The 27,713-nt window shown below is 35.7% G+C and overlaps 3 protein-coding genes and 2 long non-coding RNA genes across 10 annotated transcripts; 3 read left to right on the top strand and 2 right to left on the bottom strand.

Moving 5' to 3' along the window:
- The first annotated feature begins 766 nt into the window (after positions 1 to 766).
- On the top strand, positions 767 to 12,121 carry LOC101740198 (uncharacterized). Of its 4 annotated transcripts, XM_062668658.1 has the most exons (9): positions 767 to 900; positions 1,262 to 1,454; positions 1,908 to 2,573; positions 6,930 to 6,969; positions 7,408 to 7,802; positions 8,185 to 8,396; positions 8,476 to 8,677; positions 9,433 to 9,680; positions 11,841 to 12,121. In XM_062668658.1, exons 3-8 carry the CDS (start codon positions 2,534 to 2,536, stop codon positions 9,645 to 9,647), a joined length of 1,104 nt encoding a protein of 367 aa, XP_062524642.1. In that variant the 5' UTR covers positions 767 to 900; positions 1,262 to 1,454; positions 1,908 to 2,533; the 3' UTR covers positions 9,648 to 9,680; positions 11,841 to 12,121. The 4 variants fall into 4 exon arrangements, with proteins under 4 accessions (XP_062524642.1, XP_037866905.1, XP_021206262.1 ...); XM_038010977.2 differs by having other exon boundaries at positions 1,236 to 1,454; positions 9,433 to 12,121; XM_021350587.3 differs by having other exon boundaries at positions 803 to 1,053; positions 9,433 to 12,121.
- LOC134198913 (uncharacterized) lies at positions 9,921 to 13,286 on the bottom strand. The gene is made up of 2 exons (XR_009973198.1): positions 13,091 to 13,286; positions 9,921 to 12,518 (listed from the first exon to the last, which is right to left on the bottom strand). It is a non-coding gene; the product is annotated as an uncharacterized LOC134198913 (long non-coding RNA).
- Positions 13,286 to 19,075, top strand: LOC101740936 (retrovirus-related Pol polyprotein from type-1 retrotransposable element R1 4). 2 transcript variants are annotated; one of them, XM_004930181.5, is made up of 2 exons: positions 13,286 to 14,448; positions 14,671 to 16,144. In XM_004930181.5, exons 1-2 carry the CDS (start codon positions 14,332 to 14,334, stop codon positions 15,823 to 15,825), a joined length of 1,272 nt encoding a protein of 423 aa, XP_004930238.1. In that variant the 5' UTR covers positions 13,286 to 14,331; the 3' UTR covers positions 15,826 to 16,144. The 2 variants fall into 2 exon arrangements, with proteins under 2 accessions (XP_004930238.1, XP_062524641.1); XM_062668657.1 differs by having other exon boundaries at positions 14,309 to 14,448; positions 14,671 to 19,075.
- Positions 18,651 to 27,695, bottom strand: LOC693084 (guanylate kinase). 2 transcript variants are annotated; one of them, XM_062668464.1, is made up of 5 exons: positions 27,458 to 27,695; positions 27,116 to 27,387; positions 23,480 to 23,699; positions 22,162 to 22,269; positions 18,651 to 20,659 (listed from the first exon to the last, which is right to left on the bottom strand). In XM_062668464.1, exons 2-5 carry the CDS (start codon positions 27,374 to 27,376, stop codon positions 20,625 to 20,627), a joined length of 624 nt encoding a protein of 207 aa, XP_062524448.1. In that variant the 5' UTR covers positions 27,377 to 27,387; positions 27,458 to 27,695; the 3' UTR covers positions 18,651 to 20,624.
- On the top strand, positions 24,385 to 26,242 carry LOC134198912 (uncharacterized). Its single transcript, XR_009973197.1, has 2 exons — positions 24,385 to 25,874; positions 26,124 to 26,242. It is a non-coding gene; the product is annotated as an uncharacterized LOC134198912 (long non-coding RNA).
- Positions 27,696 to 27,713: the final 18 nt, after the last annotated feature.

Genomic DNA, 27,713 nt, shown 5'->3' with positions numbered 1-27,713 from the left:
TGAAGTACGTATGATGATTCATAATAAGCCCTACTCTACTACCATACTTATGCTTATGAATAGTTGTTAAGACTTGTTTACCATTTTATGACGAATCCTATTGTTGCTTTTGTTCCAAGAACAAAAAGCTATAATATGTATGTAAATGCGTTAGTTGAAATTAAGGAATATTTATAACATTGCGTGAAACGCTTCGAATACGACTGTGATCCCATAGATTTCCGGTATTGCTCATATCGTGTATCCATAAACAGCACAACAAGTGGTTTTAATACAGATGTTTGAGCTTTAGATTGATCAAGATATAAAACAGAATTGGTTTATTAGAACGCATAAAATGGATATAAAACAAATGTACCCATTAGATTAGAAACTTTATAAAAAGAATATTAATATCTCCGACATTCGCGAGCCGTAGACATAATTGAATATAGACACTTAAAGGTTTAATCTCGCTTAATATTGGCATTTAAATGTAATTACCGAAATTTCTAATATCTTAATTTTCATGGTCACGAACGAATGAATCGGTGATAATAATAAATGCGAGATAAAACCGTAAAAGTACTTTTAATTAAAATTAAGTATGTTCAGTTAAAAGTCACCAAGCAATAGATTGAAACTTGAACACGGATGTGATATATAATCATGATATGTAATCATATTCTTCGATTATTGGTACTGACTTTGTCCGTATATTAACGAGTATTGTTCATAAAGTCGGGTATGAACTCTTGCAATTCCACATTGTTAAATACTCCTTGGTTATGTAGCAAAACCACAAGAACTAGAATTTTATAATAAAATTTCCGTAAACGTCAGTTTTGATTAAAAATACTAATTAGATGAAATAAAAAATTATTGTAAAATAAATAAAAACCAAAAAAACTTAAAAATAAGGTAATTTTAAGTTATACGTTATACCATACCATTTAAAACGTTTATATAAATTGCAACTCTAACCGCAAGACAAATTTTGTCTATTCGAGGCTGTGGCTTGTCTCTGCTGAAACCCATATTGATAAGGTGTTACAAAGTAAAACAGAATCATAAGTACGTTTGTTAAAAAAAAAAACATAAAACTTTTTTGCTAGTATAACTTTAAATATCATATTTTAACTTGAAAATTTGAGAGTTAATAATTTGAACAAAAAATTTAGTACATTAAATGTACAATTAAATGATCATGCATTTGCGTAAGCCTAGAATTTATTTTGTTTTGACAAAACCAAAAGTTACAGCATTGACTAATATCTAACAGAAGCAAATAGCGGCAAAATGTCAGTACTGCCACGAGGTATTGAAAACTGTAGGCCAATTGCAAGGTATGGATATGTAACAGCTGAAAGTAGCATTTACAATAAAAGACCTCGATGTGGACAACCGAGGCCGCAACCACACCAGAGGGAAACAACGGCTTATTGTGGAGGACCCAGTAATGTTCCCTTAGAAAAGTAAGCGACTCAAATTGTCTTTTTGATCATCAATGAATTTTGAATGATTTGACTGAAGCAAAGATGATTATTATCACTGAAATGCAGTCTTAATGTTGAAGGGTTATCACTGAAATGCAGTCTTAATGTTAGGGTGAATAGTGAGCCCGCATGGTTGGATACCACCATTTTGCCTATTTCAGCCGTGAGCAATCATGCTTTCTAGTTGTACTTATGCCTTGCGGTTACGACCTTTGCATTGTAATTAGATGGGTACCGACAACCATTTCATTCCTTGTCGATGTTGAGCTCGTATGGATCTACAGCAAAAAAGGTCATAGTGGAAATAAGTTGCATTACGGTCATACTGACGGAGGAAACAGATTACAAAATTTAGCACTGAAATTTCAAAATGGTGTCGGAAAAATATTCTATGAATATATCTTAATAAGTTCCATGTTCACATTGTTACAGACCATGCTGCTATGATTTTCCTTGCAAAGCGGATTGCTTCAATCACGGCGCTTGCACAAGGCCCAGTGGTCGATACGCACGTACTGTTTGGTATCCAGGAGAATGCTGCCCGGTGGTTTTTCCCTGTCAAGCCTTCACTTGCCCAAATCCACCTTACCATCCATGTTGTTACCATACGTGCAACAGACATGTGTAAAAGAAAGTCAGCTCAAACCTGTGTGTCCTTGATGTCTTGTCTATGTGACAGATTAGTCTGTTATCTACGTTTTTGGGTATCATTATGTTAACACAGCTTAAAACAAAAATTAAACATGTTTGTTTTTTTATTCACACTTTTAAAAGAGTCTAGAATGACATTGAGTAACCCATTAGTCTTCAGTCTAATGTCTCAGTTCATATAATAGTGCTTGTTCAATAATATTTGTAAATATGTTCTGGCTTCGTTCCGCCCACGTCTGTATCTACTGAATAGTATTGAGTTTTAGACAGTACTTTTCGCGCGCTTTTCACAAACGGTTGGCTTTTAAGAGGTATAAAAAACATTAAATTTATACAGTTTGAGTGAAAATTTTACGGCATTGCAATTTTAAGATATTTTTAAAGTGCAATTTTGTGATTGTTAGAAAATGTATTTTATACCTGCTATAGTCATTCTTTTATTTATTGGTGAGTTTTGAATTAAATTGGTAGTTTGCAGTTTACACTAGTGATATTATAGAAGCAACTACATACAGTTAACAATTTATTTTACTGCATTTCTATTCAACAAGTGTTTGATTGTAAGTGCTGAAGTATCAATTGTACTAGAACAAGGGTTTGGTTTATAACCTGAAATCCGTGGTTGTACCAACCAGTGGCGATCAATCCAAAACCTATTATTAAATATATCTATAATAATTTAAAAACTAAAAAAACGTCCTTAAATATCTCGAATCAATAATTTCATATTTTGTACCTGTTGATACAGGTCTGATATTAGAACTGAATAAAATGATTGCACTGCTATCGGTCCTATATATGCATGTGAATATTGTCAAGTTATTCGGACATTCTTGAAGTCCGTTTAAATGACGTTCAAAGATTCTGTTACATACAAACAAACATATACAAACACACATATTAGACAAATACACAGCTTTGTAGAATATAACAAGGCTATTTTCGATATTAATTCACCATTATTTCAAAACGCTTAAATTTACATAGGAAAGTTATTTGTTATCTATGTAAAACCTAAATGTCACTGCTAATATTCTTCTTTTATAGACGAGAAATAAAAAAATCAAAATTGCAGTGAGATTTTAAATATTAATGGCGAAAAAAATACATTAATTGCGACAAAGCTACCACATTGAAATGCGTTTTCGAAAAGAAATGAAAAAGGAGTATTATGCTTCTGAAAACGCCAGAATTTAGTAGCACAGAGTTTTGGTAAAGAGCCAGTTCGATTAGTTATCACTGCACTTTCTTGTGTATAATAATAATTTAGATTTATTAACGGTGAAGGTTAACCCTGGCGTAGGCACCAGTTTCTGCTGTTATCGTGTTTACCATGGAAAATCAAACGCAATATTAAGAGATCAACATACATAATATATAATAAGCATAAACAATAATAAACCAATACAAACCTCAACCAGGTCTTGAAAATGATCATGCTAAGCCTAAGCTGGGAATTTTTCCCTCTGCCTATTCGCTAGTAGTCTATGGGACTATTCCAGTTACACCATGGCTGGTTGGTGTGTTCAAAGGGCTCAACCTCATAGAATATGCTAACACGCCTTAGCAAGAGCAATTCTTTGAAAAGTCTACCAACGGATCGGATTTGCGACCTCTGACAAGAACCGGCGAGAAACTCAGCGTGTTTTGTCTATGGGTTAGTTCGCTTAGACGAGTTCGATGAGGGAGTAATAATGGGTGCTTGAAGAGCCTAAAAGTACTCAGAGTGGATTCAGAGGATCTGATAAGACATGTTGCGGGCGACGGTGGTTTTACATCCCCATCCTGGGATGAAAACTTTTTATCACGTAGAAAATTGTCCAAATCACGAAAAAAATGGTACTCCCTTGGAGCAAGGTCTGGCGAATACGAAGGGTGACGAATGGTTTCTAATTGCAACTCCTGTAGAGTCAAAACGGTTTCTCGTGCTGTATGAGGTCTCGCGTTATCATAGAGCCATAATGGTGAAGACCGATTCATGAGTGGGGGCTGTTTCAATGTAAGATTTGCTATCATTACACCTGCCGTTATTGCTTGACCAGATCGGAGAAAGCTATAGTGAATAACACCATGCTGAGACCACCAAACAGTTACCATTACTTTTTTATTGGTAAGCTTTGCTTTAGGCCACTGTTGCGGCGTTTGACCTGGGGTCAATAATTGCATTTTTCGCCTTCGGTTATCGTAAAGAATCCACTTTTCATAACATGTCACAATTCGACCCAAAATTCCTTCATTTCTGTATCGATTCAACAAGGTAACACAAGCTTCAACACGTGTTTCTTTCTGAAGATCAGTCAAATTATGGGACACCCATTTTTCATATTTTATATTGATTTGACGAAAATGAGTCAATATTGTTGGTAAGGTGACGTTAAACAATGCCGCTAATTCTTTGGCTCCTCGGCTCGGATCGGCTTCCACCATCTCTTTCAATTCATTGCTATTCACATGTGTGGGCGGTCTTCCACGTGGTTCGTTCTTCAAATATAAATTTCCATCACGAAACCGTTTAAACCAAAATCGCACGTTGCGTTCATTAGCAGTCCCCTCTCCAAACGCAACATTGATATTGCGAGCTGTTTCTGCAGCGTTACTTTCGCGTCGTAACTCGTATTCAAAAATCATTCGAATTTTCGAAGTATCCATCTTTCTTGTCTAAGCCGAATAGGAAAAAACAACTCAAAGTGTATAATCGAATGTTGCACTTTTTTAAAAAGAAGAACCTCACAGGTACCATTTGAAAGTGTTCCACTCAAAAATCTCAAATCATGAAGGTTCTATATCAATTCGAAGTACCTATTACAATAGAACGGCAATTTCATACTTTAACCCCTATTATTAGGACTCAGTTATAAAGCCATGACTCGAAGTGCTTGCGCAGTATCGCTTACTTAAATTATATAACATTTTGTTTTTGTTGAGTGCGTAAGAAAAAGAAAATCGATTTACAACGGAACTAATATTAAAGATATACAAGTACAAGTAGGAAGACAATGAACCATTTACTTCACAAAAAATTACAAGCTTAATAATGTGTTTGACGTTTTCTGTTTTACTCTAGATATGTATGAATACAAATATTTTTCTAGTTCGACTAGTCTAGTAAATAAAGTTATAAGATCTATGAGATTACGAAGACCTTTTTAAATAGACATGACATCACGCCTTTGATGTGGCGCATTAATTGTAAGTTAATGGTACATGCTGTCAGCTGCATGCTATTTTAATGCAAAATCAAAAGACGCAACCACTTATCCTGTTCATAATTTTCTAATAAAAATCATTATAATATTATAATAGAGTGCACAAAGTAATGCCTTAATGCCATATACCGTTGCTGTATTGAATCAAACAGTTTGAACAAAATAAATAATCTGTGTATAAATAAATAAATTTAATAGTTGTTTTTAGAGTTAGCTTTGAACATTTTTTTTAAATTTTACCGTTTTGGACCTTGGCAAGCATAGAAAATACATATTGTCAGCAAGTCTGCTAAAGTATTAAATTATGAAATATTTGAAGCCATATTATAATGTCCCTATTATATCATCGTATAATATAATTTTGAAACGCAGAATAATTTGAACAATTATTAGTGGTGGAGCGTTTCGTGTTATTGTTCTTTCACCCTAGAAATAGTGGATGAAACACTTTAGATTACGGTATGTCTTTACTTTTAGCGAATCCGCGAATTATTTAGGGCTTGAGGGAATTTTGACTTTATATCTCAAGTTGAGTGGCAGCAGTCACGTAATGATTTCGTTGGAGCTCTCTGAAGTTTATGTCATATGTCTTATAAATGCAGTACTATGACAAATGTTCTTATTCGCAAATCAGTGTCTTCAATAGGTTGAATCTAAATAATTCACACCATTCGGATACCATACGTCCCGTTTTTCCACTTAAGAACTATTCTTTCACATCAATCGTGATCCGAAAGCAACTAACTCTACTGGCCTATTTCTGCGCATTTTCCGTGCCTCATCCGCATAGCAATGCGCGTCAGTATTTTATGCAACCACTTACACGTGGCTTTCTTGGGCATTTCTTCCTTGTTCTCAATCTGGAAAGTGAGAGGACTTAAAGCATTTGGGGTAAGAGCTAGAAGGATGAGGATGCAGCCGGGATTCGACTTTCCGAGCTTGAAAAATGTTAAAGCAGGGACGTGGCTCACTTTGATTACGTCGTCAATAATAATTAGCGACGAGTGCCTCCTCCTTCAGGATCCTCTTATAAATATACATACTTATAAAGAAAAAAAACATATGTTATATGACAATGCCCTGCGACTTGGTTGCTTTGTCAAATAATAATGAAGAAATAAGTTGAATAATCAAAAGTGATGGTTTTGTCAAACCCAAAGATTTAATTATTGAACTACAGTATTTCTGTAGACAGTGAAAGAATTTAAAAAAAGGCATTGCCTAATGTTAGCATGTCTAATGGATTTATTAAAACCAAACCTAATTAAGATCTATGATCTTCAATTTGGCGAGGTACGTTTGTATAATTAAGTTTGTATAATGTAAAATGTAAGAAATTTACCTCTGGGCATCAGCATAGAGAATGGTAAATTTCTTAGTACGTGTTCTTAGTACATTTCCTCATACAGGAAGAGATGGAGTGGTACTATCTTAGGCCGACCTGACAAGCCAATTCTTAATGAAATATTTGCTTTTTTAATCATATATAACAATAAAAATCACAAGTTAATATTTTATTTTCGTAATACTTCTTTATTTTTCAGTGCCTAGTCATAATATTGTTAAAATGTCTACATTAGTTTTTATGTTTTCGTAGGAACTCTTGGAGCCCGTCAGCCGGACATAGACATCAACAGGTTAGTACGTTGACGCAAAATATTTTGGCACGACACCATATGTGCAGGATTGCCGATAGTTTCATCATTTCTAAATTAAAATATTTTGTGCCCACTGACTCAGTTATATTCCGTAAACCGAGTACGCAGCATCAGACTACGCCACATTTTTAACTGCAAATATCCAAGTGTTGTTAAATTCCTATCAAAATATTTGAGTAAAGTGTGTTTACAACGAAAATACCAGTTCTACGTCATAGGGGTTTAAGCGGACTACCATATCTAACGAAACTAGGTATTTCAATCATCAAAATAGGTCAAAAGCATTATTATATTCTTGCAACAACTGTGTTACATTCAGATCCCTCGTTATGGAAAAGTAGAACTCTGCGATAATAAATTAATCTGAAATTTGTTTAACATTTAAACTTTGTTTTGATTTAAAAAAAATGCTTTCAGAATAAAACTCTTGCCAAAAGAAGATTTCCGTCACAGAACTTCATTCAGTTTTCAAACTCGTCGATCAGTTTTAGATATCGATCGCTATCGTAGAAAGTATGATCATGACGTTGGTAGCCGTGGGTTCACCAGACAACATGCGACGATGCAATTTTTATACAATACCCCAACGACTGCCGCTACGAAGGCGCCGATCAAAATCCACAAGCCACGAGAAGACCCACGCCTCTTCTATCAATCTGATTTATATCTTCAAGAAGTTAATAGGAAAAATTTAAGCCCAGAACTATCATCAACTTATTTGGGACGAGCGGTTGTTAGAACTGGTGGTGGAAGGGACAGTTCCGCGAAGCCTATTCGGATAAAAACAAGAACAATAAACGAAATTCCCCACGGTAAGTAATTTAAATGTCTTCACAATCTAGTATTTCCTACGGTTTTTGTAATCATAATAATCATCATCATAATCATATCAAATTTTCACGTTTTAATTTGCATTACTATTATTTTTATGTTTGTTATTTCCGACGTTTCTAATACTTCAGTCTTTGTGGTCCGGACGATTAAAATCTTATTCGACCTTTGCGGATGGTACTTACTAACTACCGACAAATTTTCGATACATTATTTGTTGCCGTTTACGATTCTTAAACACAAAGAATCAACTGAGAGAAAATAATAAACGCGAACTTGATTCGCAAAAAAAATCTGTATCGTAACTCTACTATACTTTGCAGATGGTTTTCATCAATATTGTCATAATTACTGTAATTTCAGACATCAGCTGCATCAAGTGTCCGCGAGATAGAACGTTGATTGCTAAGGTTGGCGTCAGTAGAGTGATGTTGCAGCCTCCTCGCTTACAGACATGTTCCGGAAGAAAAGCACCTCGAGATTTTAAATTCGTTACCAAGTACGGACCTAAGCTTGGTACTTTAATAGAAAGCGGTGTATACATTATGATCGGTCATATCGTGTACCAAAATCAAGTTAGTGTTCCGTTTTGCAATAAATAAGGATTAAGTAAAAATTTTAAACACTGAAATAAATAAATAAATGTTGTTCTAGATATTGAGGGCTTGTAAAGTGCAAATTCACGTGGTGACTCAGTTTTGTCAAGTTCCAAAATATTTAAATATAAACTGCGACAGAAACCAAAATAGAACGTGCAGTTTTACGTGTCGTGATCCCACTACTGAGCCTACCGGTGCTAATAGTCTCACATGTCGTGATGATTTGAAATGGAATGGCCATTTGCCTTCTTGTAATGGTACGTATGTAGATCTATGGCTACTTATGCCTACAATTTACAAGACTAACGTACTATAGCTACTCTTCAGAGATGAGTAACGCAGATTTGTAAGTGATCTCATAGCCACCAGGTTATCCGAACCCATAGAGACCGCGAAAGAAATAACAGTACCTACAGATTTTAAAAAGATACAGGCGCTTAAGCATATTTTTTTTCAAATATTATGACATATATTTAATTCGTGTACTTTTTGTTTTATCTTTCAACATCAAGTATTTTGAAAATATTGTACTTTTGATGAACAATAAATTATTCAATTAAAATTAAGATTTGGAATCTAATCGTTCAATTAGCGGTGTCTAAGCGGAAACATGGTTTTTTATTTTTTATTTTTAGTTAGGATTTTTTTAATGGAAGTCGGTTTTAGTTTCATTTAATAATCATTTCATTTTATTTCATTTCAAATAATATTATTATTCTTTTTTTGCACACACTATACTAAAATAAATACTAATACGAGTATTATAATATTACACTTCATAAGTTTGTTGAAATTCATTATGATGCTTAAGTTTATGATTAAAATGTAAGGAAGTGGATATAATATATGTGTACAAATGTAGATACCATCGAAAACAACTTCCTGCGGAAATCGGGTACAAACCTTATTCCGAAATTTAAATGACATTAACATTTTTTTTTGATAAATTGATGGATCTAAAATCGATGAATTTGAATCGGTACAGCTGAATAAGTGATGCTTTATTTTTCAGTTCGTTCATGGTGTAAACCGCCGTTTCCACCATCTCACGGCCGCATCAGCTGCAATGGAGCAACAGTATCAAGCGGCCGAGGTCTCAAGGGGGGATCGACATGTAAATTAAAATGTGACAAAGGATGGCGTAAAAGCTCTCATTCTGTAACAAAATGTCATCGTGGTAGTTGGACGCATGAACTGTCATGTCAGAACAAGAACAGAAAACGATAAATACTAGTTAAAAGATACATCTATTTATTATAGGTATATTACATATGTATATTTATGTGAGTGATTTGCTAAATTGCGATATTATTGAGTAATATTCACCAAAAACATGACATTAAGTTAATATCAACACGTAGGTAAGTTATGATTTTAAAATGAAGTGTGTTTAACCCGGCGTCATGGGGGAGGAAAATGACTACACGGACGTGGGGGTGGGTCATATCTACCCGATATTTTGACTTAAGATATTTCAATAATATTAAAATAAATAATTAATTATTTTATGGTAATGACTTTATTGTTTTACGGTTTAGTAAATAAAACAAGAATTTGTATTGCAGAATATCGTAATTAAATCTTTAAGCCTTTCAAAACATAAACACGTAAAAATTAACAAAAATGGCGTTCCTTAGCCTAATCTCATATTTATTTGCACTAATTGATAATCTTTAATTTTTTATAGCTTTTATGAACTTAACTACGATATCATTAAATAAAACTTACTTAAAACTAATCAGAATCATCGTTGTGAATACAATCACTGCAGAAAAGTACGACATGTTCAGGTGAAATATATTTGTTTGCAACCATAACATGTATGGGTTGTTTTGTAGTGTTTTTTCGCAGGACATACCTAACATTTCTTATGAGTATTGGGTCTCCTAGCTGAAGGCTCCTCCGAATCTCCGCTAGCAAATAATCCTATTTTTTTCGCATTTCTCGAGGCAAACGTATTACAATCTGGCGGAATCTCAGAAGTTCACTCACAAGGGCAAGGCCTAGTTTCTTCAGATATTGACATCGCTTTTGGTTCGACTCATTATTGATTCCATGTATGTATGTAAGTCCGTTGACAGCAAACATTTTGAAAAAGGCGTAGAAAACTCAAAAAATAGTTTTTTGATTTGCGACACACGTCATATTATGGAGCGTATAACTCATCAGCCATATCCGCTCCATATTTTATTGAATTGTAATACGTATTTATTTCTGACTTTCGCTTTTCTCCAGTTGAATTATCAATACTGTTGTCATAGTACAGACTTGACATCAGCAGACTCCTGATCAGAGGACATGATATCTGAGTCATATGATTCAAGAATTGATAAAATACGTTCTCGTTCTCCTTCCTCTCGATCCATTTTTTTTTCGATATACCAATAAAAAGATAGTAAAATAGTAAGAAACGATAGTTCAAACATAAAATGTAAAATAACAACACATAAAACAATGAAAAAGCATAAAAGCCATATTTGGAATCAATGGCGCAAAACTGTTACACCGAGTACGGGGATGGGTCATATTTACCTTTTTTTAACTTTGGTCACAGTTAGCCCCAAGCACGGTCGCAGCACAACAAAATTATTGTAAACAATGCTTAGAGGAAGTCATAAATTCCAGCTATTGAGAGGTACGGCACTGTCACTTGCGTAATTACGAATCTGTAAGCTAACTAAAACGTCTCGGGTTATTTTGACCCAACCCCCATGACGCCGGGTTAAATGAAAGTTATACTAAGCGTTCCATATCCACGGTAGTCGGTAGGCACTATATCATTTCATTCCCTGCCACGGAGCAACCGTGAGTTTGAAATGACAGCCATTGTTTTAGAAGCTGTCTTACCTGTAGGGACTCTTTTGAAACGTTATTTGCAAAAGGACAATAAGTGAGTGTCCAAGAAAAACTATGGCTGATTGGATTCCAGAACCTTCACAAAAAATATCTCTCGAAACGCACTTTCGATGAGTGCTACAAGTACGCACTCTAAGTGGATCCATACTATAAAACAAAGGAAACCAGTCCCTCCGTATTGTTTTTTAATACATTAAAAACGATCCGTGAGATTAGGATTAGCGGCAACTCAAACGTCTTGGGTTAGGAGCTCAACACCAGCATCATAGGTAATAAACTTATTGGCATACTGAAATATTGGCATATAATAATAACCCATTGATAATACACTTAATAAATTATTAAACAAAAATGTAGATCGGTGGTTCTTTTTCTTTTTTCAGTATGGCTTTTGCGATGCTATTGTTGCCAGTATCGAGTTTATCAAAATTTTCCATTTTTATATTATTACTAGGTATTATTATATATATTTACTGGCGGCAGGACATCTTATGAGCCCGCACAGATGGGTAACACCTCCCTGCCTATTTCTGCCGTAAAGCAGTAATTCGTTTTGGTTTGAAGGGTGGGGCAGCTGTTGTACTGCAAAGCGGAGAATTAGAACTAATCTCTCAAAATAGACAGTGGCATTGACGAGGTTCATGAATATGGGCTGCGGTGATCTCTTAAAACCAGGTGGGTTCGTTCACCCATTTTTGCAATAAAGAATATTTAAATAAGTGCGTGCGTTATAATTATAGTAAAACTTCAGATGATGAATATTAGATTAAAATTCCACGTGTTTTTGTCAGCATTAGAAATTATTAATTAAATATTTTTTTGAAATAAAAATTTAGAAAAGAGAATTTATGAAATATTTTTATTTTATGTTTTATGAAAAATAGTATTTTAAATTCTCAAATGACGAGTGGCAAATTAAAAGGCCACATGCTATTTAATTTTGTAAATATTAAAATTTCCTAACCTTCAAACAAATTAACATAAAAAATTGTAAATTAGCAAAAATATAACAATTAAATTACTTACTCTGAACAACTGTTTCCTCCTCCTCGAGTCGTGTTCCTCATGTCTGAGGGTCGTGACCACCATCACCCATGAGCTTCAATCTTAGGATCTTTTTCCACTTTCCCCTGTCCACGGCGTCATGCAGCGCGCTGTACACTGTACTGTCCAAAGCGGTGCGGATCTGATCGGACCAACGAGTATGGTTGCGGCCTCTAGATCTGTTGCCTTCAACTTTCCCTGTGATCATAAGTTTTTCCAGGTTATCGCCGTCTTTCCTCGCAATGTGACCAAAATATTCGAGGATCCGCTTCAGACATACAGCCTTACAGTGGACAGCCTTCCGGACTAACGTGTCGATATTGAAGCAACTGGGCATCAAAATCAGACTGTCTACTGTATGTCTGAAGCGGATCCTCGAACAACTGTTTAGTATAGGATTATTTACAAATTTATCACAAATTGTTTATATATAAATTTAACTCACTGTTTACACTGTCTATACATGCTAATGATAATATATAAAAAAATAGAAAAGATCTGCGTTTACAAGCTGTTATGCGACAGAATTGCCATCTAAAAGTCTAGTATTTAACTACTAAATGAATACATCAACCAATAGCGTGTATTTCTTCTCGATCTCCCTTTCTCTCTCACTCTTTCTCAATCGGTCTCGATCGATCTCCCCTTCTTCTTGGGTAACAACGTCCTACATTTTCGTGTCACTAATATTATTATTAAATTATTGCGTTTCATCCGTAAAAATGTTACCCTCATGGGCGCAAAGAATTTTCCCTCCAATCTATACTTACATATTCCGTTTTATGAAAAATGATATGAAGGATGATATGGAATGAGATGAAGTTGATTTATATGACACCGTAAGTGAAATCCTCCTCCAAAAATCATGGAATAGAATGAGATGAAATGAAATGAAATAGTCTCAGTAAAGTGGTTGTTATTTACTATGGAGGGTAGAGGTAAGGAGAACCGTCTCATATGGGAGAAGATTGAAAAAGTGTCCCACTTTCAGCACTAAATATCAGTTCAAAAATCCTCCAGAATGGCGCAAGCATAGGCACAGGGTATGTTATGAATTGAGCCGTTATCTGATTGCAGTATGCTGAGTTGGGAAATTTAATATATTTAATGACTAGAGTAGTTAGGTAGCGACAGTGTAATTAATAGCAGATTTTAACGGACACTTTTTTACACAGAAACGGGTCTCCTTACCTCTACCCTCCATAGATGAAACAAAGAAATCATGTCCAGCGGCTCTATTTCATTTTCCACACACGTTTCACAATTATGCACTTTCAAAGATACTCAATAGTTAATAAACTAAATTAATAATTAAAAAACTAAATATATTATACGTAAAGAAGCACCAAATTAACAAATCCAACAAATTAAAGGGAAAGGGCTGCTCCTCGCGTTCCCGCCAGAAAGTCGGCTAGTCTGATTCGTCTATTTGAGAGGCAAAATAAATTTTGTTCATACAGCCAAACTTCACGGAAAAGGGTTGAAGCCATGTCTGAATTCTATAATTATTGTTCTCAATTAAAATATATTATTTTTTTAATAAAATTAAACCAGGTAAGATGAGATATCATTGTATGTGAGAGAAAATGAAATTAGATTTCAGTAAATAAAAGATGAAATATGGCTTGGCATTAAATTAAGACCACGGTTTGATATTTCGGTATAACGGTTCATATCCGTTAAGTTTAGATAATAACGTTTAGATAATAACGCTTAAGTTTCTGTAGTATTTAAGAACAGGCTTAGAAAAGTTTTGGATGACCTCTATAATTGCAGTTTAATTTTAGGCAATATGGGTACCTCTTTTTCTGTCTGGCAATAATGTATCATTTTATGTTTTAAAATTCGAACTGCATTTGACATTAGCGGCCGTTAAATGTTTTTGAGATTTTATTTGTAACAGTCGTAAAATGTTATTTTATTACTAGAATAATTAATTATGTTTCATTGGATGTAGTATAATTACACAAGTTATTTCTGAAGCTCTTTATTGGACTATATTAATAATAAAATGGGAAGTAATTCAAGTAAACCAACCGACACCTCTTTGGTACTAAAAACTGAATTAGAACTTGGTAACTCGGACCCTCGATCTCCAACACCTGAAATAACACGGACTCCTTTGCAAGTAAGTTTTCTCCGATTGATTCATCTAAGCGTGTTATTTATAAATAGACCTAATCCAAGAACACGCAACGAATGTACATACCATGTAAATATAGTACGCAATTTAACTTTATATCCTGAAAACTATAATCTTAAACAGTAGCGATTTTGTGAAATTAAAAAGAAATTAATAAATATAATAGAAATTAATTAGTATAAGTCAATGTATAAAAATATTTTTTAGGGAAAAAATGGCGCTAAACATAACATAACAAAAAATATAGACCTCAGAAAGACGTTTGAATCTACAAACGGAGATGAAAAATTGATACACAATAACCCCATTCTATCTGCTGTTATAAAAAACCATTTACAATCATATGATCCCCGATCTCCAACTCAAGATTTTGAACGAACTCCAATTATTATATCTTCGAAAATTAATGATTTGACAAATGACACTGAAAATTTAAGACTAATAAGTGATAGTTGTACAAGTCCTATTACTAGTAAAGATAAAGATAATAGTTGTGAAACATATATGGAAGCAAAAGAATTCAGTCCTGATTTGATTTCTCCAAAAAATTTGTGTAACGGGTTTTTGGACTCGACTTTCAATGATACCCTTCAAGATAATGAAGAACCACTGGGCTCATCAACTGCCTCCAAAGAAACCCTGGAAGCCAACAAGTCTAATGAGAATAAACCAACCAAGCTGTTAGAAACTAACTTTGATTGTAATGAAGTTTGTGATATAGAATTTAATAGTAAGAGAAACAGCATGTCAAATCCAGATTCCACCGAAGTCAATGATAGTAGAGAACAATGTATGCCAGTATTTAAAATTTTGGAATATGATCCTCGCTCTCCTTCTATAGGAATTGAAAGGACTCCATTAGTTGTGCCTAAAATAGATGACAATGACAGTGTGGACAATGTCGAAGAAATGTCTGATGATACCCTTCTGAAAGTTTTGCAAAAGAGTAATGTGGAAATTGGACATGGTTTAGAAGCACAAACAAATTCAGATGGATTATTGGTTTATGAGGATGAGTCTATAGACTTACAAAATACTCCAAAAAAGTCAAAATCTTCCAGTAATGATGGTTCGAGAACACCATTATCATGTATGAAAAACAAAGCAGATACCGGTCATACAAGATCAAAATCAGCAAACACAGTTTTTGATCCAAAAGGAAGTGACATAAAGCATTGTAAAAAAATTTCTCATATTCCAAGACTGAAGTCTTTATCAAAACAGTCTAAAATACTGCCAGCAGGTAGTAGTATATCTTTGAAAAATATTTCAAAAGCATCCATCATTAGTGGTGACTGTGAAAATACACCACCACACTCACATCGTGATAGATGGGATAAAGATAGCAGTGTTGTACTATGAAATATTGACATAATTTCAATTTGCTTTCTACTGAAGAAATGATTCCAATATACAAATAGTGAATATGGTTTATACCTTTTTAATAATTATTTTGTTCCAATAGATATTAAACTAATTTGCTGCTATACTGCTTTTGTACTGTGCGGTAATTTTAAGGGGATAGTACTATATACTACTTGCAAGAAGAAATTTAGTTTATTATCTTTTGTTAACTATATTTTTGACAATTCAGTTATAATATTTACAATACATCTATAGAAGGTAAAAACTATAAAACGCGTACTAATTTGATATGACTATGAATAAATAATCTAATGGGGTTTTTGTTTACTTTGCCCAATATTTTTATACTTTTTTGTTTTTGGGTTGACACTCCCATTGTTGATCTGTTGCACATCACATTATTTCAGCATCCACCTAAATACATAAAGGAGTTTGAAATCTCAGATACTTTGTCTGTTAATAAGTATGCCAACCATATGCATGTCTAACAATGTCCTTGTTTATTCTTATTGTATAATCATTATCCATCCTTTGCCCTTGTAGGCAGACGAGCATACGGCCCACCTGATGGTGAGTGGTTACCGTCGCCCATGGACTTCAGCAAAACTGAAATTGTTCTGCTTCGAGGTAGAAACAGGTAGAAGTACCTACCCATTTGGGGTAATCATATCCTCCTACTAATAGCTATGGCCTGAGAAGACGATTCCACACATAATAAAATATATTAAGTTAAGAAAAGGTTAAAAACGACAAATTGGACGACAACCTTGCATTATTTACCTTTGATTTTTTGGCCGTGTCTGCTAAGGTGATTTGGTTCAAGATAGTGATAGTCGTGAAATATAAAAATGAAATTCATTAAGGTTTATGAAGCTTAATCAATACTCATAAGTTTTGTTAGCCCGTAGGTAGGTTTTACTAACCTATGTACTTGTCTTCCCCGAGACTGTCCTGCGTTCCGGTTAGAAGGGTGGAAGGTATCTCAAGATACGTTATAGCATTATACTACTAAACACCTTTTTTCCCATTTTGTTCACCCCTCTTGCCCTTATCCCACTGCGTACGGTTGGCGCAGCATGTCCTCTCTGATCGGAGGCGTTCGAGTCGAGATCGAGGCGACAGGGCTGCGGTACCTCGGTCTCGTACTGGACGGTCGTTGGAGCTTCCGCGCTCACTTTGAGAGATTAGGTCCCCGACTGATGGCGGCCGCCGGCTCGCTGAGTCGGCTGTTGCCGAACGTCGAGGGGCCTGACGTGGTGGTGCGCCGCCTCTATACGGGGGTGGTGCGGTCGATGGCACTGTACGGGGCTCCCGTGTGGTGCCACGCCCTGACTCGCGACAATGTTGCGGCGTTGCGACGTCCGCAGCGCGCGATTGCGGTCAGGGCGGTTCGCGAGTACTGCACCGTCTCGTTCGAGGCAGCGTGCGTGCTCGCTGGGACGCCTCCCTGGAACCTGGAAGCGGAGGCGCTCGCTGCGGATTACGCGTGGCGATGCGATCTCCGCTCCAGGGGGGAGCCGCGTCCCGGCGCGGCGGAAGTTCGAGCGCGGAAGCTTCAATCTCGGCGTGCCGTGCTCGAGGCGTGGTCTCGCAGCCTGGCGGACCCCGCCTACGGGCGACGGACCGTCGAGGCGATCCGCCCGGTCCTCTCGGACTGGGTGAATCGCGACCGAGGACGTCTCACCTTCCGAGCGACGCAGGTGCTCACGGGACATGGCTGTTTCGGTCGCTACCTGCACCTTGTCGCCCGGAGGGAGCCGACGCCGAAGTGCCACCACTGCAGTGGCTGCAACGAGGACACGGCGGAGCACACGCTCGCGTACTGCCCCGCTTTTGCGGAGCAGCGGCGCGTCCTCGTTGCAAATATAGGACCAGATTTGTCGCTTCCGACCGTCGTGGCTACGATGCTCGGCAGCGACGAGTCCTGGCAGGCGATGCTCGACTTCTGCGAGTCCATCATGTCGCAGAAGGAGGCGGCGGAACGGGAGAGGGAGAGCTCTTCTTCCCTCTCGGCGCCGTGCCGCCGCCGCCGAGCTGGGGGTCGGAGGAGGGTGTTTGTCCAGCTCCGGCCCCTATGAGGAGGCAGTCTCCTCCCGGTGATGGTCACGGGGCGACCTAAGGGGGTTGAGGCTGCGCCGCACGCTACCGTCACTCTAGCGCGCTGGCACCAGGAGGACGGGACGACGTGTCGGTTTTTCGTCGTCGCTGTCGTCGCCGAACATACTGTGGAAGAGCAACCCGGTCGGCGGTGTATCGCGTTCCGACCCGGCAGGCTGGTTCTGGCCCAGCGGGGTATCCCGGAAACCAGCGGCATCGCCTGGGCGGCCTGGCAGGGCCGCCGTACCGCGGAGACCGACGTCGTCGGTCGTCGACTATCGCCTCGACGACCCGTCGGTCGGGCGTCCTCGGGGTGGCGCCGCGTGTCTGGTTGTAATGTTGACCGCGGGAACCCCCCTACTCTGACCGGGTTCTGACCCCGGACGGAGATCGGACGTCGGGTGTAAGAGTGCAGGGGAGTCGTTTAGTGGGTGGGCCCTAAAATCCTTGGGCCCGCGATCTGCTCTCAACACCTGCAGATCGTTGAGTCTCACATACCCCGCGCGCACCCTAGGCGCGGAGACCTCGTAGGAGGTTCGGCCCCCGGCACAAAAAAAACAAAAGCATGTCCTCTTAATCCAATTCCTATCATACGTCATCCCTTCTGTTTCATCCTTCTTTCGCATATCCTCTTTCACACAGTTCGTCCAAGTCTTTTTAGGTCGTCCCTTCCTCACCTTTGGGTCAATGGGTAAAACATTTAAGTATAAAAAAATTAAACACCATTAATTTTTTATAACATTTACTTGTAATTACTATGGTTTACACTTTTTTACAGCTAATAACACTGCAGAAACTAATTTAAATTAATTTAAAAAAATCTTAGCAATCACAAGTCTTAGTAATAAACAAGTATACTTTCGCGAAGATTACAATGGAATGGTTTTTAAAATAAACACCGAAATGGAGGCGACTTGATGTTGGTTAGAATAACAAGCATTTTAAATACACAAAATGCACAAATGTCAGCGTGATATAATAATTCATAAATAGCTAAAATTCTACGAAGATTACCTACATATTAGCGTTTACAAGAATAATATTATGCAATATGTTCACATTTTATAACCTTAATTCTATATTTTCTAAGTACTGAACTTTTTTGATATTGATGCTAAATTCTGAATACATAAAATATCAAGAAAAACAATGATTTTGCATCAATATTCAATAAATACTATTATTAAATACTCGGGAATTTGGCACTTGTTCAGGTTTTTTTCGAGTATGTGGCCCATTTTGTGGTGAGTGGCCACTGTCGCTCATACTCAGCAACAGAGTGAGTGACAGTGAGACATAATCAAGCTATTGCCTATCGTTGGGAACCCTTCAAAGAATGACTTGACATACTGCACAAGAAAATATGTTTAGGGTAGTTCATTTGAGACCCTAGGGTGGCAACAGCCAGCTGTGGGTTTGGACAGTTGGGATGGGCTTCCGGCGCGATGGGAAAAAAGAGTTTATAAGTCTATAAGAGTACAGTAAGCAATCGTTAAGTCAATAAATCAACATTTATAGCAGGCCAAACCTTAAATAACAAACAATTGTATATAATTATAATATCTAATACTTAAAACAATATGATGGTACACTTCTATTTAAAGTACTACTATTTCGATATTTAATATCTTTAAACAAAAACATAGTAAACTAATCTGTGGATTAAAGGTTTTTTTTGTATCTGAGTGAACAGATATCATTTATATATATAAATTGCTTAACAATAAAACTAATGAAAATGCAAACCAGCCTGGTGGTACTGTGACAATAAATTTAAACTTTATAGAAAGTGAAACAATAGTGTTAAAAAATTCTATTGTTGAATTGTGACACGTTTACAAATTAAATTTTTTCAGATGTTTTTCATGGTTTTATGAGTGCGCCACAAAATCCTGTGCTAAGTTCTAGAGTTCTTCCAATGAGCAAGGCGAAAATACCAGCTACTTTTCTTGTTGCAATCATACGAATGTTGCCTTCTACTTGTTTATTATCATCATTTATGGATGTTTTTATGACGGCGATAGATGTAAGGTTTAAAGGTGATCATTCTTGTGATACCACGATTGCGTAGGATATTCCAGTCTGCACGTCTCTGAGAATATGCTTGTTTTGTAGAAGACCTTAAGCCCCAGATCAAGACGATTTGTTACTTTCTTAATGTGCAGTTATAAAACATTCTGGCAACATTAAACAGATTATTTATTGAAACATTATTATTTTAGGTTTTAAGAGATAATTTTATTAATATCAAATTAGGTAATTTATTATTCTCACTCACAATACAGCGAATGAACTCCAAGGTTAATGGCACAAATTGTAAGGTTTGCTTTGTTAAGTTTTTTATTATATTCCGCCCTTTTCTTTATTATGCATGTTTTTATCCATTTAAATATGATATGGTGGCGCAATGATCAGGCTACATTCTTAAATGAACTATTATGTAAATTGACTATTATATTAAAAAATTGTAATATTATAAGGAGGTAGTTTCAGAACATTCCTGTCCAGTTGACTTATTCTATTTTGGGGCATTACGTCACACTACATTACTATATTAATTTTAAATTTTAAATCATCAAATTGATCAATAAGTTATTTTTCAGATTATTAAGGTTCACATAAATTCTAATCTACAACATCATCTAACACCAATTTCTAAATAGCAGTTAATTAATAAAAGATCATGCTCCATGCAGTGTTCACTTGTTGTTTGTAGTTTTCTCATTGGTGTCATCTGCAAAACGTTAGCAATAAAGTAGTTAGTGACCCACAACAAAGCATGTCATCACGTTTCATTTATTTCCATATACACAATGGTTTTGTTTTGTTATTTTACGTAATTAATTTGAAGATCAAAATTTATACAAAAAAAATCAAGTATAACATGCCTACTCAGATTTTTGTCTATGGTGTCCATTTTTTCAGTTCTATTAGTATAAATTTGAACATTAACAGATTCGTATTATGATGAACATTATGATACACAAAGTTTTTTAAATACACAAAATTAAAAATGAGATTAGATTCGGATGCACTGATCAATAACCTAAGAGTTAGTGAAGAACTAAAGCCTGTAGGTTTGGGAAGTTTTTATAGACTTTAAAATGATCATCTACTGACGCTTTGCCAGAAGTCTTTGTGCGTCCTAACTACGCACATCTTTATTACTGGTAGTAGGACCTCTTGTGAATCCGCACGGGTGGGTACCACCACCCCGCCTATTTCTGCCGTGAAGCAGTAATGCGTTTCTGTTTGAAGGGTGGGGTAGCTGTTGTAACTATACACTATACTGAGACCTTAGAACTTATATCTCAAGGGGGTTGGCGCATTTACGTATTAGATGTCTATGGGCTCCAGTAACCACTTAAAACCAGGTGGGCTGTGAGCTCGTCCACCCATCAATACAATAAAAAAAAACATGCGATCCAAATAAACGATAAAAAAAATCACCATGCACCTTGCAAAAAATACAATTATTTATTTTAGTCAACATTGTTTAAAAGCCTCGCATTCGGCTGTTATATCAACATAACAGAGCAGAAACATATTATGCATTTAAATGCGACAAAAACTCTCACTCTCTCGAAACGGAAGGAACGTTGAAAAACTTTAAAAATGTACACATAAAAAATAATATTTAAAAATCCTAAAAAGAGAACAGTTTTTGAAATATCCCTTACGAAATTATAAAAATATTAGCTTAATATCGTTTAAGACCAAGCCACAGTTCGGTAACTCAATTTGTGATAAAATTGTATTATAATGAAGATAATTCATTCTGACTGGATATATATCATACTGGCTTTTTTAATATTTTTTATACAAGGTGTTTTTTATGTAAAATTTGCTTTTAGTCTATTTTCGACTACACTTAACTAAGCAACTTAAAATTATAAAAATGGAATTCCAAACAAATTTGTTAGAATTAATAATCAAAATTGATTTGCTTTTATATTTCGAACAGTTTGAGATAAAAAAAAGAACTTCCAATGGATAAAAAATCCTCTTCCAAGTTTTCGTGACGTTAAATTGTATTGACCGTCTGTTTTATTGCAACAAATTATTTACAAGCACTGATAATTATGTGCTGATTTATAAAACACTATATCGGATAGCATTGGGTCCTTGATTATTAGGCAAGGTGTAGGAGAAGGTCACTTTACATGGAATTAGTTGAAGTCCAGAACAACAATAACTTAAACATTTTTCATTGCTGATACATTGTGTTGATCTTACCTTGATCATTGTCTTCAATATTTTGTGTAATAAAATCACGCAGCTCATTATAGGCTTTGTCCAAATTATCATTCAAAATGATGATATTGAAGTTTCCCGGTTCTTGACCTGTGTTTTCAACATAATAACATCTTTTAATTTATAAAATAATTATTTTATTATGACACTGGGATGTAAGTTCTATGTTTGACTGGAGATAAGTGATACTGTTTTTAATTCAGAAGTCAAAGTTCAAATATGGTGTGAAAAACAAACAACATGATAAGGAATTAATTTGATGTACGTTTTATATTAATACGAAAAGTTCAACAAGAAATGAATATAAAAAAAAAATTTTTTTTGGATAACAAAAAACAGGCATTAAAGTACATTATATTAAATACATATTTTTTTTATTGCCCTTGTAGGTAGACGAGCATACGGCCCATCTGATGGTGAGTGGTTTCCGTCGCCCATGGACTTCGGTAATGTCAGCGGCAGAGCCAGGCCCCTGTATTACTATATTAGCTTACTAGATAAATTTAGTTTAAAAATGAAAAAGGCTCAAATAGCACGTCGAAATTTAAATATATAGTTTTTTTCCAATCATTATGTTATCTTAAAGTAATAATAATTTTTGTATTATCATCGGTCTTTGTGATTTGCGTCAATATTTTCAATTAAATCAAAGGTATTGATGTTGATGAAAATTATGATGAATGATTTATTTAATATGTAAATGGGTAGATAATGGGACAATTTTTTTTTTTATTGCTTAGATGTGTGGACGTGCTCACAGCCCACCTGGTGTTAAGTGGTTACTGGAGCCCATAGACATCTACAACGTAAATGCGCCACACACCTTGAGATATAAGTTCTAAGGTCTCAGTATAGTTACAACGGCTGCCCCACCATTCAAACCGAAACGCATTACTGCTTCACGGCAGAAATAGACGGGGCGGACCTACCCGTGCGGACTCACAAGAGGTCCTACCACCAGTAATTACGCAAATTATAATTTTGCGGGTTTGATTTTTATTACACGATGTTATTCCTTCACTGTGGAAGTCAATCGTGAATATTTGTTGCGTACGTATTTCATTAGAAAAATTGGTACCCGCCTGCGGGATTCGAATACCGGTGCATCGCTAGATATGAATGCACCGGACGTCTTATTCTTTAGGCCACGATGACTTCAGAAAGCTAATAGAGGGTGTTAAGTTGTAATGCATAGAATCTTGATGCATCCGATTTTGGTCGAATAATATCGACCACTAGATGAAAACTCATGGTATATGTAACTTTACGTAAAAGTTATAAAATAATGTATAAATTTTACCAAATTTAATCTCTCTTCGTGCCGTTTCCAATCTCTTTTTCAAGCTATCTTCTTGTTCCGTATTACGGGCGCGGAGTCTTCGTTCCAGTTCATCTATAGATGGTGGCATCACAAAGACCAACAGGGGATCCAGGTCTGTGCGTTTGATTTGCTTCACCCCTTCCATTTCAATATCCAGCACACATATTTTGCCAGTACGACGTACATCATCTACTGCTTTCTTGCTGGAAATCACAAATTTTTAGGTAAATTTTCAAGTGCAAATTTTTTCGTAAAAGAAACTTTCTATTGTGTAGCATATTATGTTCTAAACATACAGAATATTTTTGTATTCCAAAATTGCCGTAGTCTGTACTCTGTCATCCATACACCAGACAGACGAAGAAATAAACATTTTAGGAATAAAGGAGCATTATCATCATTACAATCAGCCCACAGTTATCTACTGTTGGACCAGACTTGGGCTTCGACTTCAATAAATTTAATAAAGGGATATTTAGATATATATTTTTATATTAATTAATATACTAGCGACCCGCCCTCGCTTCGCTTCGGAAACATTAAATTTTATTATTGATAGTCGAGTCCCGCGATGTTACCCGCGGTTATTGTTCTATCGCGGGTGACGCCGCGAGGCGAAGCTAGTCTAAAAAAAAGTAGCCTAAGTTACTCCTTATATCATCAGCTACCTATCAGTGAAAGTCTCGTCAAAATCGGTCCAGCCGTTCCAGAGATTAGCCGGAACAAACAGACAGACAAAAATTGTAAAAAATGTTATTTTGGTCTATGACAGTCTATGTACCGTATATATATATTCATATGCATGTATATATATACGGTACACATGTAAAAAGCTGTTAATTCAATATTACAAACAGACACTCCAATTTTATTTATATATATAGATACATAGGCGGCACTGAAAATTTCGGGAATTAACGAAGTGACACAACATTACTATTTAAAAATGTATTTATTGCTTTTCGAAGTATTCTCCGCGAAATTTGACACATTTTTCCATACGATGGAACCAATCATTGAAGCAACCATTCCATTCGGAAGTTGGCGTCTCCAAAATGGCCGTTTTGTAGGCGTCCGCAGCTTCTTCAGGTTGTAAGGTCTTGATGCTGTCCACGTATAATTGTCTATGATGCACTATATTTGAATTTGTATTATGTTCCTTTTACTTTTGATGTGCGGTGTCATTCTGAATTATATTTTCTCTTATACAAGTCAACACAATGTTTTCAAGTATTTAATTTACGTTTTAATTAATTGCTATAGCCGCTAGTCCACCCTATCAAAGGTGATGAAAATCTCTGTCCACGCAATTTATTCTTTATTTTAGGGAAAGTATAGAAATCATTAGGGCTTAGGTCGGGGCTGTACGGCGGATGGTCTAATAATTCTATGTTTTCTTGCTCTAAAAACTCTTTTGTTCTGTGCGCGGTGTGAGAACTCGCATTCTCGTGATGGAGGATGATGCGGCGGTTGCAGTTCTCTTTACGGAGTTCAGAAACGACCTGTGGCAAACAAATGCAAGCATACCATTCTGCATTAACCGTTCTTTGTCCCTCAAGAGGAATAGTCGTAACATGGCCGGTTTTGGAGACAAACGTGGCCACCTTTTTTTTTTGCAACACTCCGTGAACGAACAATTTTTGTTGGCTTTAATTCATTTTCGAACACCCAAACTCGTGTTTGGTTTTTTATTTCGGGTTCGTACGCGTATATCCAGGATTCGTCACCTGATACAATGTTGTATACAGCATTTGAGGATCCTGCGTGGAATCTTTCGAGAGTTCTGACGCACCAAGTAACGCGAGCCGCTTTTTGCTCTTCACAGAGCGAATGCGGTATCCATCGGGAAAACAACTTTTTTACACCTGGTTGTTCATGCAAGATTATTTGTATTTGACTCATGCCAATGTCTAAAGTTGCCTGAATTTCGCGGTATGTCACATGTCGATCTTCCTCAATCAGCTTACGCACAGCATCAACGTTTTCTTGGGTGACTGCGGTTTTTGGACGACCTTGACGGGGATCATCACTGAGCTTGACACGTCCACGTTGAAACTCAGCAAACCAGCGATAAATTGTGGTTTTGGATGGGGCTTCATCACCAAATGCAGAAATCATCCGGTCAACACACTGTTTTCATGTTAAACCACTTCGAAAGTCATAATAAATCATCGCTCTTGAATTTTCTCGAGTCAATTCCATTTTCTCAACGACTAAACAAGTTTGACAAAACCTAGTGACAAGACCGAGAATCTTTTTTAAAATAAATAAATGGTATTCGATTTTTAAAACCAAGGAGTTTTCAATTAAAAAGATTTTAATATGACAGGAACAGTGGAAATATTCCATTCCCGATACTTTTAGTGCAGCCCTCGTAAGTATATAAGTATAGATTCGATTGGTAGGGTGTCTTAAATTTGATTGTACAAATTGGATTTTCGAAAGTTCTGGTATTTATTGTATCAAAATTTAGTTTTGTATCCTAAATTATACTGTAGAAAGAGTAAATGTATGTACATACAGCCTTTAAATTTAATATGCTTATTATTATTACTTTTAATATGTAATTAAAGAATTTTATTTTATGGAACTTGATATTTGTGCGAACTCTAAATGTTTCCAGAAAGTATTTTATACTAGTCCATTTGAATAAAATAAATGTTACTTCCTGTTAACATTTGAACAAAGAGAAATAAACAAAAATAACCATGCAAAAAAATCGTACTACTGATTTAGTGCCGTGACCCACTGATGGAGGCCACAAAGCCTTTGCTGCATCCCCTCTCAATTACCCTCCCACATTAACTTCTTCTATCTCTCCTGGTCACCCGGGAAATAAGGAACGCAAATGCCAGCCGGCATCTTAAAGCCGACTGGATGCCCTACAGATCTCGGACTATGAGATAAAATAACCTGAACAATGGGAGCCTTGTTAATGTAAGTAAATAAAGTAGAAAAAATATGAAACCGAAATTATTTTTTTAAATTTTAGGTGACTTATAGTTGAAAATTACATTTCATTTAATTGAGTTATAATCCTTGAATTTGAATAAATTAATATATGAAAATATATTAATTTAATGAGTTTAAATTAATTTATTTTATTTTTATGTACTTTAAACTCATTGCCACTGTTAAAAATATAATTGATGAATTGCAACTATGACTGTGACTATTCCCTATTTTTATACAAAAAAGTTCTTTCAAATTATTATTTTTATTCTTTTGTAGTTTTATCTTTTTGTACATGGGAAATAATATTGTCAATGTTTTTTTTAATGAATATTATTCATCTTGCCATAATAACTCTATTTCTTGTTTTGTCTTTCTTCTGATCTTTGTGTTAACTCTCTTTCTTGATTTAAAAACATAATAAATCTTCTTCACTGTTGAAAAATGCTTAATTTTCTAGTTAAGTCAAGAAATGTTGCATATTAATCTTATTTTATTTCTTATTCTAAAATATAATTCTAAAAATGTTTTCAAAAATGAATGACAACATTGATGTTCTTATTTTGGCTCAAAGCCAATAAAAACATTGAAACAAAGAGCACGTGGCCATCTCATAAGCTTTCTTTAACGAAATGCAATTTAAATAAAAAAATAAAAAATTACTTGCCTTGTTCCATAAATGTTTCCACTGAAAATTGCAGTTTCTATAAATTCACCTTTTTCAATAGCAGTTGACATATCGTTTAGGTTAGTGAAATGATAATGCACTCCGTTTTTTTCACCAGCCCGTGGTGCTCTTGTTGTATGGGAGACACTGAAGCCAAACTTGTCGGGAAATTCTTTCAGCAGCCGCTTCAACAACGTGCTCTTGCCTGAGCCTGAAGGTCCGCACAGTACCAGAGGACGAGGCCCTTTCTGAACCATTGTAGCAATAACTAAAAATATTAATTTAATTATATTAGGTCGCAAAAAACTGCTTGTTTATTATTATATTTCGATACTTACAGAGTTTCAAGAACGTGGTTAGGGTTGTTATTCAGTTTTCAGTAAGCGATAAAATCACAAGATCTGGCAGTGGCTATTAATATTTAAAATTTACTTTACTACCTCGCATAAAACAAGCACAATTTCATAAACTTAAATAAACGTTTGTAAAATTACTTACAACTACACTCACAAATTTAATAAGTGTATGTATAATCTATGAACTGCACAGTGCGTATATAATTTTTCAGTTTTTCTGTTTACGGCTATTGCTTAG

This window comes from Bombyx mori, chromosome 5 (assembly GCF_030269925.1).
Source record: "Bombyx mori chromosome 5, ASM3026992v2".
Lineage (NCBI taxonomy): Eukaryota > Metazoa > Arthropoda > Insecta > Lepidoptera > Bombycidae > Bombyx > Bombyx mori.
Note: the sequence above shows the minus strand (reverse complement) of the source record. Positions and strands in the feature narration are given on the sequence as shown.